Source organism: Scyliorhinus torazame, chromosome 17 (assembly GCF_047496885.1).
Source record: "Scyliorhinus torazame isolate Kashiwa2021f chromosome 17, sScyTor2.1, whole genome shotgun sequence".
In the NCBI taxonomy this organism is placed as follows: domain Eukaryota; kingdom Metazoa; phylum Chordata; class Chondrichthyes; order Carcharhiniformes; family Scyliorhinidae; genus Scyliorhinus; species Scyliorhinus torazame.
In genome coordinates this window covers 189,577,341-189,591,463 of record NC_092723.1, presented here as the reverse complement: position 1 = coordinate 189,591,463, position 14,123 = coordinate 189,577,341, and the positions used below count along the sequence as shown (strand labels likewise).

The 14,123-nt window shown below is 42.8% G+C and overlaps 1 protein-coding gene across 5 annotated transcripts in view; it reads right to left on the bottom strand.

Moving 5' to 3' along the window:
- LOC140394528 (centriolar coiled-coil protein of 110 kDa-like) overlaps positions 1-14,123 on the bottom strand; it is a 96,350-nt gene that overhangs the window by 78,242 nt on the left and 3,985 nt on the right. For 4 of the 5 annotated variants that reach the window (XM_072481885.1, XM_072481880.1, XM_072481882.1 and 1 more), the window contains exons 2-3: positions 3,896-4,068; positions 2,341-2,469 (exon numbers count right to left, since the gene is read on the bottom strand). In XM_072481885.1, the coding sequence (XP_072337986.1) occupies positions 2,341-2,469; positions 3,896-4,030 (264 nt within the window). In that variant the 5' untranslated portion in view covers positions 4,031-4,068. The remainder of the gene's footprint in view (positions 1-2,340; positions 2,470-3,895; positions 4,069-14,123) is intronic. The other variant, XM_072481884.1, reaches the window with a different exon arrangement.

The following is a 14,123-nucleotide window of genomic DNA, read 5'->3' as shown; positions in this document are numbered from 1 at the left end:
AGATTCCCCCACCAGGAGGAATCGCCCAGCATCAACCCTGCCAAACCATAAGACCATAAGACATAGGAGCAGAATTAGGCCACTCGGCCCATCGAGTCGGCTCCGCCATTCAATCCTGGCTGATATTTTCTCATCCCCATTCTCCTGCCTTCTCCACATAACCCCTGATCCCCTTATTGATCAAGAACCTGTCTATCTCTGTCTTAAAGACACTCAGTGATTTGGCCTCCACAACCTTCTGCGGCAGAGTTCCACAGATTCACCACCCTCGTGCTGAAGAAATTCCTCCTCATCTCTGTCTTAAAGGATCGTCCCTTTAATCTGAGATGGTGTCCTCTGGTTCCAGATTTTCTTACAAGTGGAAACATCCTCTCCACGTCCACTCTATCGAGGCCTCGCAGTATCTTGCACGTTTCAATAAGATCCCCTCTCATCCTTCTAAACTCCAACGAGTACAGAGCCAGTGTCCTCAAGCGTTCCTCATACGACAAATTCTTCATTCCAGGGATCATTCTTGTGAACCTCCTCTGGACCCTTTCCAAGGCCAGCACATCCTTCCTTAGATATGGGCCCCAAAACTGCCCACAATACTCCCAATGGGGTCTGACCAGAGCCTTATACAGCCTCAGAAGTACATCCCTGGTCTTATATTCTAGCCCTCTTGACATGAATGCTAATATTGCATTTGCCTTCTTAACTGCCGACTGAACCTGCACATTAACCTTAAGAGAATCGTGAACAAGGACTCCCAAGTCCCTTTGTGCTTCTGCTTTCTGAAGCATTTCCCCATTTAGAAAATAGTCTATGCCTAGATTCCTCCTTCCAAAATGCATAACCTCACACTTTTCTACATTGTATTTCATTTGCCACTCTCCTAGCTCGTCCAAATCCTTCTGCAGCCCCCTTGCTTCCTCAATACTACCTGTCTCTCGACAGATCTTTGTATCATAACCCTGAAGGAAAAAAAAAAAAAATTCAGAGAAGACCAGGAACGACTGGGGCCATAAACAGTGCACACTTTCTGCTTCTCTTTACCCGATTGGTCAGTCAATCAAACCCATTACTTGCCCCCATAGACAACCTGACTCAATTCTCCATTTTCAAACTGAGAATCACTTGCATTTATATATTCCTTTCACACAGTAAGACGGTGCAAAGGTCGCACAAAAGCATAATCAAACAAATAACGATACTGAGCCAAAGGGCAGGTGCCAAAAGCTAGATCAAAGTGGCAGGAAAGAGTGGTGGGGAGGGTTTATTAGCGATTCTGTTTCCATCTTAAGCTGGTTTAATTTGAATTTCCAGGTGAATATTTCCTATCTCTCTGGTGCTTGAATCAAGGAGGTAGAAAAAGTGCCGGTTAGTCTCCTCTGAAAGAACAATACTCAGAGCATATTTTTTGGAACATTGTCCCAGGCTTTGTACAATTTGGTTTAAAACTATGACCATTCAAATCATGGCTTTTCAAATTAACATGCAAAGCAATCTTTCAGCTGTAGAAGGCAGAAGCAAGCAGATATTCCCCATTTCTAGCACATATTAAACAAATGTCAAACAGAAGAAGTCAATAAAACCATTATTCCTTTTGCCAGGTACACTTCTTAAAATACACAGCCACAACCAAGGAATAAAATTGTACCCAGAATAAAATGGATTTCTCAGTGAATTTTCTTCCTTGCTTATGCAATCTGAACGGTGTCACTGCCTGGCGTATTAGTGAGCTAGCTGTTGTCTTCTCTATATTTTATGTATAATTTATTACTTCGGAGCTTGAATTTTTGGGCATAAGCCAAAGCATTAGGGAAGCCCTGTCTGCCTGATATTAAAACCTAAAAAGCAAACAAAACACAAACTGCATACAGCGTCATTTCACAAACAGCAATGAGATCAATGATTATGCAGCCTGTGTTGATTAAGGAATTGGTGCTGGTCAACACACTAGGAGAGTTCCCTGCCTGGGTCTTCATTTAACATCTTCTCCAAAAGATAAATGCAGCACCCCCTCATCCCTGCACTGAACGGTCAGTCAGATCAGTCTTGGGAAGGGCTGAACCCACTCAGAGGCAAGATTGCCAACACGGAGCTAAATCTGACACTGAAATAATCTACACTTTGTGCGTGACAGTAAGCGTCATACAATATAATTCATAAATGCAGCAAGCTATTTAATTGGACAAAGGAAAAATCATTATAAATTACAATAGTCAATTTGTTTCAAATATCACAATGATAACGAAGATACTGGAGCTATAAAGTCTCCTCCGAACTTCTGAGTTTACTCTGCCATTTTTAAATTTTAGTGAAAATCCATTAAAGTAAACAAAGATACTATTAACTAACCTGCACATTTTCAATAATTTCTTGGACACGGGTAAGTAAGGCGCTTTTCCTCGCTTTCTGCCGGCTAAGCTCCAACTCCACAGCTTTTTGTCTATATTGCTGCATCTCCAGCTTCCTTTCAGTATTCACCTGCAGCAGGAAAAATTAGCTTGATTCAGTTCAGTAGTGTGAAAGCTTTCAGCAAATCTGTACCTCATTATAGTGATCCAATTTCAAGCTGCCAAGAACCAAGCTTAATCAGAAGTACCTCCACTATGTATTGTAAATACTACTTACGCACTCTACTAGTTAGGTGATGAGTAACTCAAAGCTGAGGCAAAGCTATCAAATAACCAGCTGAAGCTTAGTTGTTAATGACTCCTATAAAAGCTTATGAGTAACCATTGCTCAGTGTGTGGTTTCCGATTTAAAAGACGCTGTGCTTACAAAATCCTCAATGACAAATTAAAGCGACCCATTAGTCAACATGTGATCTGTGGATTTTAGACAGAGTTGATCATTATGTTGTAACCACCGTCTTACGAGACAGAAGGCTGACAAAAAGATCTTTAGGTTTGAAGGTATTCTAACCACATTAGACAAATCTAGCTTATATCTGTTACAATAGATTAACTTAACAATAGTAGATACATAGAACATAGAACAGTACAGCACAGTACAGGCCCTTCAGCCCATGATGTTGTGCCCATCATTTATCCTAATCTAAGATCAACCTAACCTGCACCCCTTCAATTTACTGCTGTCCATGTGCCTGTCTAAGAGTCGCTTAAATGTCCCTAATGACTCTGACTCCACCACCTCTGCTGGCAGTGCATTCCACATACCCACCACTCTATGTAAAGAACCTTCCTCCAATCACCTTAAAATTATGTCCCCTCGTGAGTCATTTCCACCCTGGGGAAAAGTCTCTGGCTATCCACTCTCTCCATGCCTCTCATCACCTTGTACACCTCTATCAAGTCACCTCTCTGCCTTCTTCCCTCCAGTGAGAAAAGCCCTAGCTCCCTCAACCTTCCTTCCTAAGACATGCCCTCCAGTCCAGGTAGCATCCTGGTAAACCTCCTCTGTACCCTCTCCAAAGCATCCACATCCTTCCTATAATGAGGCGACCAGAACTGAACACAATATTCCAAGCGTGGTCTAACTATAGTTTTGATTAAACTAGAGTTTTGATTACATTTGATAAAAAGGCATCATCGTCCATAAATATGTTGCATAGATCTTCCAGTTAATGTAGTCTGGCTGAATTTTCTTCCACACAAGACGGTAGGTAACTTACAATAGAACTGAGCAGCCACAGGCTGTAGAAACTAAAAGAATGTGCCATTGTGCATTCATCCTTGGCCAATCTGCAGTAGTCTGCACATTGTCACTCTTCCTGCATCACAGAGGGATCGACACAATTTATAAAAATGCAGAGAAATCCTACTTGAAACATCTTTTGCTTTGGTGCCAGTGGAGTAGCCAGCAAATTACTTCCATTCTTTTCTTCGAATTTATGATACCTAATTTGTTGTTTTTTTTGTCAGGTGACAATAATAAAAGTCAGTCATACCAGAGGACAGAGTGCAGCAATCCCGTGGAAGTAGATCACAGAGTTGCTCTTCTGCCAAATTGATTGTAAAGAATTATTTTCCATCATCTGAATCCTGGCTAAATGCCTCTTGCAGAAATCCTCGTATTCTTCCATTCTCTCCCACTAACGTTTTCTTCGATAATTGTACAAAGCTGTATGAAGAAGCAGATTAAAATGACGGAGATCATTGACACATTCCAACTAAACCAATAGTACAACTCCAAAGATGCTTCACAAAGCCATTTTTCTCACCAATGACAATATTAGAATTAGAATCATACTAAACCTTCATAAAAACAAATTGTGAGAAACACAAAGTAGGTATTATCTTAGTATGATGGCTGCAAATGATAATATCAATAGTTTCATATAATTAACTCACTAAATTACTCTGAATTTTTGTTATCTGCATTAAAATTGTACGTTTTCTTACAATTCTATTTCAACCATTTTGAATTCAAGAGGACAATACAAATATTTACCCTAAATGGTTTTAACAATGTTTTTAAATTACTGAAGCTAATTGCACTTTACAAAGCTGTGAAATTCCTTCACATTTTCTTTAAAATCATTCTTTTAAAATAACCAGATGATTTAAACGAGGATGCCTGTGAACAAGTTTAACCTTATTGGATCTACAGCTCGCTCAGACACTAGATTCAGCCGTTTTTATTTGTTACAGTACTCTTTCTCTCAATAGTGAAAAGTCCTAGAATAAAACATGATTTACTGAAAATTCCAAGTCGCGATCACACCGTTAATATACATTTCATGACTTACACACTTTGCATCAGTGAGATTTTTAATGTTACCAGCCAGCTGATGTACAAATTGCAGATCCAACGATTAATAGCAGTTTATGCTGGTAATTACTTCACAGATTAGCAGTATTAATGCCCCAACAAGATAAATATATGGGGGCTGTGAAAGAGGGCAGGACGAGGTAGGGCAGTGGATGTTGTCTATATGGACTTCAGTAAGGCCTTTGACAAGGTCCCTCATGGTAGACTAGTACAAAAGGTGAAGTCACACGGGATCAGGGGTGAGCTGGCAAGGTGGATACAGAACTGGCTAGGCCATAGAAGGCAGAGAGTAGCAATGGAAGGATGCTTTTCTAATTGGAGGGCTGTGACCAGTGGTGTTCCACAGGGATCAGTGCTGGGACCTTTGCTCTTTGTAGTATATATAAATGATTTGGAGGAAAATGTAACTGGTCTGATTAGCAAGTTTGCAGACGACACAAAGGTTGGTGGAATTGCGGATAGCGATGAGGATTGTCGGAGGATACAGCAGGATTTAGATTGTTTGGAGACTTGGGCGGAGAGATGGCAGATGGAGTTTAATCCGGACAAATGTGAGGTAATGCATTTTGGAAGGTCTAATGCAGGTAGGGAATATACAGTGAATGGTAGAACCCTCAAGAGTATTGAAAGTCAAAGAGATCTAGGAGTACAGGTCCACAGGTCATTGAAAGGGGCAACACAGGTGGAGAAGGTAGTCAAGAAGGCATACGGCATGCTTGCCTTCATTGGCCGGGGCATTGAGTATAAGAATTGGCAAGTCATGTTGCAGCTGTATAGAACCTTAGTTAGGCCACACTTGGAGTATAGTGTTCAATTCTGGTCGCCACACTACCAGAAGGATGTGGAGGCTTTAGAGAGGGTGCAGAAGAGATTTACCAGAATGTTGCCTGGTATGGAGGGCATTAGCTATGAGGAGCGGTTGAATAAACTCGGTTTGTTCTCACTGGAACGAAGGAGGTTGAGGGGAGACCTGATAGAGGTATACAAAATTATGAGGGGCATAGACAGAGTGGATAGTCAGAGGCTTTTCCCCAGGGTAGAGGGCTCAATTACTAGGGGTCATAGATTTAAGGTGAGAGGGGCAAGGTTTAGAGTAGATGTACGAGGCAAGTTTTTTACGCAGAGGGTAGTGGGTACCTGGAACTCGCTACCGGAGGAGGTGGTGGAAGCAGGGACGATGGTGACATTTAAGGGGCATCTTGACAAATACATGAATAGGATGGGAATAGAGGGATATGGACCCAGGAAGTGTAGAAGATTGTAGTTTAGTCGGGCAGCATGGTCGGCACGGGCTTGGAGGGCCGAAGGGCCTGTTCCTGTGCTGTACATTTCTTTGTTCTTTGAGGCACGCGGGAGAGGGATGGTGCGAGAGAGAGTGAGAGTGCAAGAGAGCATAAATAGTGGCCCCTACTTCTCTGCTTCAAATTCTTTGTCATTTGGGAGATTAGCACAGCCTCTCAAGCCTCTTCTGGTTGGGTTTTACTACAATATTCAAAAGCAATTAAAATGAACTATCAAGGGGCCTATTAACTCAAAATTACATCAAGTGATCCTTGTTCTGCTGAACAAAAGAAATGTTGCCCAGACCTGCAAAGCACGAGTTCATTTGCTTCTCAGTTTTCACTTTTAGGATTGGATAAAGAGTATTACTTAATCCACAAGTAAATAGCTTCTATTTTATTTGGTCTGGTCATGGATATCAGGATTGATACCACTAACTATATATTTTCGAGATGGAGAGAATGGTTTTTGATGGCTGTTCAGGCACGAAACTGGATACAGAACTGGCTTGATTATAGAAGACATTATAGAAGACAGAGGGTAGCAGTGGAAGGGTGCGTTTATGAATGGAGGGCTGTGACTAGTGGCGTTCCTTAGGGATCAGTGCTGGGACATTTTCTGTTTGTCATATATATGTATATATATATATATATATATACACATAATGATTTGGAAGAAAACATAACTGATCTGATTAGTACGTTTTGGATGGCACAAAGGTTGGTGGAATTGCGGATAACGATGAGGACTGTCAGAGGACACAGCAGGATATAGCTCGGTTGGAAAATTGGGCGGAGAGATGGCAGATGGAGTTTAATGCGGACAAATGTGAGGTAATGGATTTTGGGAGGTTTACTACAGTGGGGAAATATACAGTAAATGATAGAACCCTTAGGAGTATTGCCAGGGTCTGGGTGTACAGGTCCACAGGTCAGGTGTTTATTATAGACTCCCAGATAGTCAGCAGGAAATTGAGGAGCAAATATGTGCTGAATTCGCAGAGGCATGTAAAAATAATAATAGGATAATTATGTTAGGTGATTTCAACTTTCCCTACACTATTTGGGATAGTCAGTGTTAAGGGCTTAGATGGAGTGGAGTTCTTAAAATATATACAGGAGTACTTTTTTGCTCAATATATAGAGGGTTCGACAAGGGACAACACAGTGCGGGACCTAATTCTGGGGAATGAAGCCGGACAGATGGTGGAGGTGATGGTGGGGGAGCATTTTAGTGATAGCGACCACAACATGGCGCAATTTAAGTTTGTTATGAGCAAAGAAATAGACAAATTGCAAAAAAAGGTTTTGGATTGGGTGAGAGCAGATTTTAGCAAAATAAGGCAGGATTTGGCCAAGGTAGACTGGGAACAGCTACTTGTGGGGAACTCTACAGAAAAGCAGTGGGGTCGTTCAAGAAGGAAATGGGGAGGGTACAGGCCCAACATGTTTACTCCAGGGTGATAGGAAGGAGTAACCACCCAGAGAACCGTGGATGACCAGAGATATTCAGGATACGGTGAGAAGGAAAACAGAAGGTTTTAAACAGGTACAAGGGGAACAAATCAGCGGAGGCATGCATTATTGGAGTACAGAATGTGTGGGGTGGAGCTGAAGAAAGCAATCAGGAGAGCAAAGAGGGTATGACAAGAAGCACTGGTTGGTAATATCCCAAGATAATATATCAATGGGAAGAGGATAACCAGGAAAGAGTAGGGCCCATTAGGGGCAAGAGGGTAGAGCCGCAGGACATTGGTCAGGTGTTGAATACATCAGATCAGTCTTCACCCATGAGAATGTAGGTATGAAACTCAGGGGGAAGAGACTGTGAGGTCCTTGAGCAATTTGTCACAAGGAGTGACAAGGTATTGGAGGTGTTGTCAGGCTTAAAAGTGGACAAATCTCCAGGTCCGGATGATGGGAGGCGAGGGAGGAGATTGCAGTCTCTGACCCAAATATTTAATTCCTCTCTGGCCACGGGGCTGGTTTAGCACAGGGCTAAATAGCTGGCTTTTAAAGTAGACCAAGGCAGGCCAGCAGCACGGTTCAATTCCCGTACCAGCCTCCCTGAACAGGCGCTGGAATGTGGCGACTAGGGGCTTTTCACAGTAACTTCATTTGAAGCCTACTTGTGACAATAAGCGATTTTCATTTCATTTCATTTTCGGGAAGTGTCAGAGGATTTCAGAACAGCAAATGTGGTTCCACTATTTAAACCGACTTGGAGAGATAAGCCAGGGAACTACAGACCAGTGAGTGTCATGTTAGTGGCAGGGAATATAAAGTCTGTCTGAAGGAGAATGTATCTCCACTTGGAGAGGCAAGATTTGATCAGGGATAGTCAGCGTGGCTTTGTCAGAGGGAGGCCATGCCTAACAAATCCGATTGAATTCTTTGAGGTGACCAGGAGGAGGGTATTGCAGTTAGACTATAAAACATAGGAGCAGAATTAGGCCATTCGGCCCATCAGGCCTGCTCCACCAGTCATGGCTGATATTTTTCTCATCCCCATTCTCCTGCCTTTTCCCCATAACCCTGATCCCCTTATTAATCAAGAACACCAGATTTGTGCTCGAGGTGCTGTTACCAACAGAGGTACAAACCAAGAGCTGGAAGGTGGAATTAGACAGAATAGTTTTTTCTTAGAACATAAAATCTAGGAGTAGGCAATTTAACCTCTCGAGCCTGCTCCACTGTTCATAATAATAATTGTTATTATTGCCACAAGTAGGCTTACATTAACACTGCAATGAATTACTGTGAAATCAATATGAATCTCCACCATCCTGCCCGTTCTCCGCAATCCTTTAACCCATTACCAATTCTAAGCCTGTCTAACTCCTCCTTAAATTTACTCACTGTCCCAGCATCCACCACTCTCTGAGGTCGCGAATTCCAGATTCAAACCTTTTGGGAGAAGTAGTTTTCCCTCAACTGTTTTAAATTTGCTACCTCTTATCCTGAGACTAAGCTCTCATTCTAGAATGTTCCACAAGAGGAAGCATCCGCTCCACGTCTACTTTTTATCATCTTGTACACCTCAATTAGATCTCCCCTCATTCTTCTAAACTCGAGAGAGTTCTCTTCATACGACAAACCCCTCATCTCTGAAATCAACCTAGTGAGTCTCCTCTGAACTGCCTCCAATCCCACTACATCTTTCCTCAAGAAGGGGACCAACACTGTGCGCAATACTCCAGGTGCGGTCTTACCAATGCCGTGTATAATTGAAACAACACTTCCTTACCTTTATACTCAATTCCTTTTGTTATAAATGCCAACATTCTATTTGCTTTCCTTATTTATCTGCTGTATCTGCATGTAACTAATGCACAAGGACACCCAGATTCCTCTGCATCGGAGCATCCTGACGTGTGTCCCTATTTAGATAATAAGTTGCCTTTCCATTTTTCCGACCAAAATGCATGACCTCACACTTATCCACGTTAAACTCAATCTGCCACATTTTGGCGGACTCTCCAACCTATCTATATCCATTTGTAAAGTTCTTAGTTCTCATTGCAACTTACTGCCCCACCTTTTTAATGTTACCTGCAAATTTGGCTAGAGAACCTTCTATCCGTGTATCCAAGTCATTTATAGAGATTGTAAATAGCTGGGGCCCAGGGACCGAATCCTGTGGCACCCCCACTAGTTACATCTTGTCATCCAGAAAAAGACCCATTTCTCCTGATCCCCTGCCTTCAGCCCGGCAGCCAGTCTTCTATCCAAGCTAATAAATTACCCCTAATCCCACGTGATCTCACTTTGTGAATTAACCTTTGGTGCGGCACCTTATCAAACACCTTCCAGAAGTCCAGATATACTACATCTACAGGGTGTCCATTATTCATTTAGCTTGTTACATCTTCGAAGAACTCTAGCAAATTAGTCAAATATGATTTACCCTTCATAAAACCATGCTGACTCTGATGGTTTTCCAAATGTCCTGATATTACATCCTTGATAATGGATTTTAACAATTTACCAACAGGTGTTAAACCAACTGGTCTGTAATTTCCTACATTCTGCCTCCCTCCCTTTTTAAATAAGGGTGTTACATTTGCATGACAGGCGGCTGCTTAGTGACTGGAAGCCAGTGCCCAATGGCGTCCCACAGGAGTCTGTGCTGGTCCCCCTAGTGTTAGTCATTCATTTAAACAACATAGACTATGTGGGGAGTAGGATCAGTAAATTTGCGGATGGCACAAAGATTGGCCGGGTGGTTAAGAGTGAGGTTAACTGTCTTAGCAGGGAGGTAACGTTGGAGTTGTACTGAACTTTGGTGAGGCCACAGCTGGAGCACTGTGTGCAGTTCTGGTCACCACATTATAGGAAGGATGTGATTGCACTGGAGAGGGTGCAGAGGAGATTCACCAGGATGTCGCCTGGGATGGAACATTTAAGTTATGAAGAAAGGTTGGATAGGCTTGGGTTGTTTTCATTGGAGCCGAGAAGACTGAGGGGTGACCTGATCGAGGTGGTAGGATTATGAGGGGCATGGACAGGGTGGATAGGGAGCAGCTGTTCTCCTTAGTTGAAGGGTCTGTCATGAGGGGATACATGTTCAAGGTGAGGGGCAGGAGGTTTAGGGGGTTTTGAGGAAAAATCTTTTTATGCAGAGGGTGGTGAGGGTCTGGAACGCACTGCCGGGGAGGGTGGTAGAGGCAGATTACCTCACTTCCTTTAAAAAGTGCCTGGATGAGCTCTTGGCACGTCAAGGCTATGGGCCAAGTCTGTTGAATGGTATTAGGTAGGTAGGTAAGTCAGGTGTAGACTCAATGGGCTGAAGGGCCTCTTCTGCACTAGGATTCTGATTCAGTGGGAGAGGGACAGACAGTTCACTCCGCAGTATACATGCATATCATTTTCACAATTATCTTTTCATACATGGTGGAGATACAAAACTCTCGTTTTCACAAAGACATCTGTATTGCACCTTAACTCATTCAGAACAGAAAAGTACACCTTTAAATTTGCATAAAACTTACATTTCCAATAACACTTTCCCATCAAACTGCAAATCATGTTTACGTATTACAGTCAAGACACCCAATGTAATACAATAGCTGCAACAATGATAAATTCTTTCTTACTGAAATAACTTTCTCTGGCCATGAGAAGTATAAGCATACAGGTAGCAGAGCATGCAATTCCAGTGAGTAAAGACTGTGCTGTGTACTTCAGCACTGTGCAGAGCAGGAAGAGCAAGCAATGCAGTGCAGCACAAAGCAAAGTGAAAGGGGTGCATTGTGAGCAACAAAATGAGGAAGGCAAGGTTGAAAAGTCTTCTTTCTGTGTTGTCAATGTCTTTGATAGTCCTGATGTGACCATCACTGTGATACGGTGTTGCACTACTGCTGTAGTTCCAGGTCTACAATGCAAGATCAAGTTGAACAGTGGAATTCAGTTTCTTTTCATGTGCAACATTAATCTTTTTATTAGCTCCAGGAAAAACAGATCCAAGTGTGGGGATAATTTGGGATATTTCACGTCCTTTATCACGAGATTTTCTGAGATGCAATTTCCAAACTCTTTTCCTGGATAGCTGTTTACAGATGCTACTCACAGCGCTAAGAACAGTGGAACTGTGTTAACATCTTTAGTCTAACTTCAACAAGTTGCTAGAACTCCCCTGAACAATAGGTGATTCCAGTTGGAAACAAGTGAGGCCTGTTGCCAGATGTCAGCGGTAAGAATGAGGGAGTAACAAATCCCATCAGGGTTCACACACTTTATTACAACCCATGGGGCTGGTTTAGCACGCTGGGCTAAATAGCTGGCTTTTAAAGCAGACCAAGGCAGGCCAGCAGCACGGTTCAATTCCCGTACCAGCCTCCCCGAACAGGCGCCGGAATGTGGCGACTAGGGGCTTTTCACAGTAACTTAATTGAAGCCTACTTGTGACAATAAGCGATTTTCATTTTTCATTTTCAATAACTCATGAGGAGGTATATACATGGACATTAGAACACTAAAGAAGCTCGACTCCATCCAGGATATTCCACAAACATTCATTCCCTCCCCACACCTACAAGATGCACCAAGGCTCCTTAGATAGCACTTCCAAACTCATGACCACTACTATCTAGAAGGACAAGGGTAGCAGACACATGGGAGGTTGGCCTCCAAGTCACTCAACATACTGACTTGGAAATATATCGCCGTTCTTTCACTGTTGCTGGATGAAAATCCTGGAACTCCCTCCCTAACAGCACTGTGGGTGTACTTACACCACATGGACTGCAGCGGTTTGAGACGGCAGCTCCCCGCCACCTTCTCAAGGGCAATTAGGGATGGGCTAGCGAAGCCCACAGACCTTGAATGAAAAAGAACATGGAGCTTCCATCACATTTCCACCTGCATATATCCGTGAGCAAATAAATTCCACATTCTAACTAAATTGGGAAATGGAGGCTGAGGTGCTGTTTCTTTTTGTGCATTTTCATGGTATTAAGAATAAATCAAAATAAAAAATGCAATTTCTGAAACAAGCGATCCTGATTCCGTCAATACAAATAATGGTTAAGTGAATTAAATATATGCCAGTACTGACTTTAGCTTTTCCTTGACCCCAGATTATCTATCCTGATTTATGCTAATTATAAATTCAGGGGCATTCTAACGAGATTGGGTGGGCACTGGAACATAACTTGACAATCAGCAAAAGGGCAGAGTACTGGAGAATTGTCTGTTATAACTCCTGGCTCATGCCCAAGAAGGGACTCTAAACCTGTTGACAACAGAATCAAATTTGGAACCAATATCACCACCTTTGAACAGCTTTAACAGCGCATAAAGAAAAGCAGCCTCAACGCAATGGTCAAGGCAGGAAGCACCTTCAAGAGAGAAGAAAATCAGAGTGAAGGAAACGTTATTGACAAGAGGTTGCTCTTCTTTAAATTCCACCTTCCGACTAGGCACGTTACAGCCTTCAGGACTCTACATAGAGTCCAACAACTTCAGAGTGTGAACTCTCTCCTCCACCTTCATCCCATTTTTATTTCTGTCAATTTATTTTCATTTTTTCCATTAGTCTGTTTTTCCTGTTCAGCCATTCACACATTCTAATCTCTTTAGAATAAGAATAATCTTTATTGTTACAAGTAGGCTTACATTAACACTGCAATGAAGTTACTGTGAAAATCTCTTGAGTCACCACATTCCGGCGCCTGTTCGGGTACACTGAGGGAGAATTCAAAATGTCCAATTCACCTAACAGCAAGTCTTTCGGGACTTATGGGAGGAAACCGGAGCACCCGGAGGAAACCCACGCAGACACGGGAAAAATGTGCAGACTCTACACAGAGAGTGACCCAAGCCGGGAATCGAACCTGGGACCCTGGTGCTGTGAAGCAACAGTGCTAACCATTGTGCTATTGTGAAGCCCATAAATGTGCACTCGCAGCTCCCTTCTTAGCATTAATCACCCTCATTTACATTCCCTTTGTCTTTCTGTCCATGACATCTTTGTCAATCTCTTCCGAACAGACTCAAAAACAGCTTCTTCCCCGCTGTTACCAGACTCCTAAATGACCCTCTTATGGACTGACCTCATTACACTACACCCCTGTATGCTTCATCCAATGCCAGTGCTTATGTAGTTACATTGTGTACCTCGTGTTGCCCTATTAAGTATTTTCTTTTATTTACTTTTCTTCCCATGTACTTAATGATCTGTTGAGCTGCTCGCAGAAAAATATTTTTCACTGTACCTTGGTACACGTGACAACAAACAAATCCAATCCAATCCACCGCTCGCTGGTCCTCTATCCAGCCCCCCTCCCCAGGGTAAATCTGACCAAATTTCCAGTTCTCTCCAGCTTTGACAAAGAGTCACCCAGATTCGAAACGTTAGCTCCCTTCCCTCTCCACAGACACTGTCAGACCGGCTGAGATTGTCCAGTATTTTCTGTTTCCAGCATCCGGACTAATTTGCTTTAATTTATTTCAATTCCAGCGTTCGCTTCCTTCAAGAAATGTGCAGAGGCACAGGCAGAGAGGCAACGACAGAGAGGCAGAGACACGCGCACAGAGACACAGACAGAGAGACACAGAGAGACACACACACACACAGACGGACACACACACACAGACGGACACGGACACACAGACGGACACGCA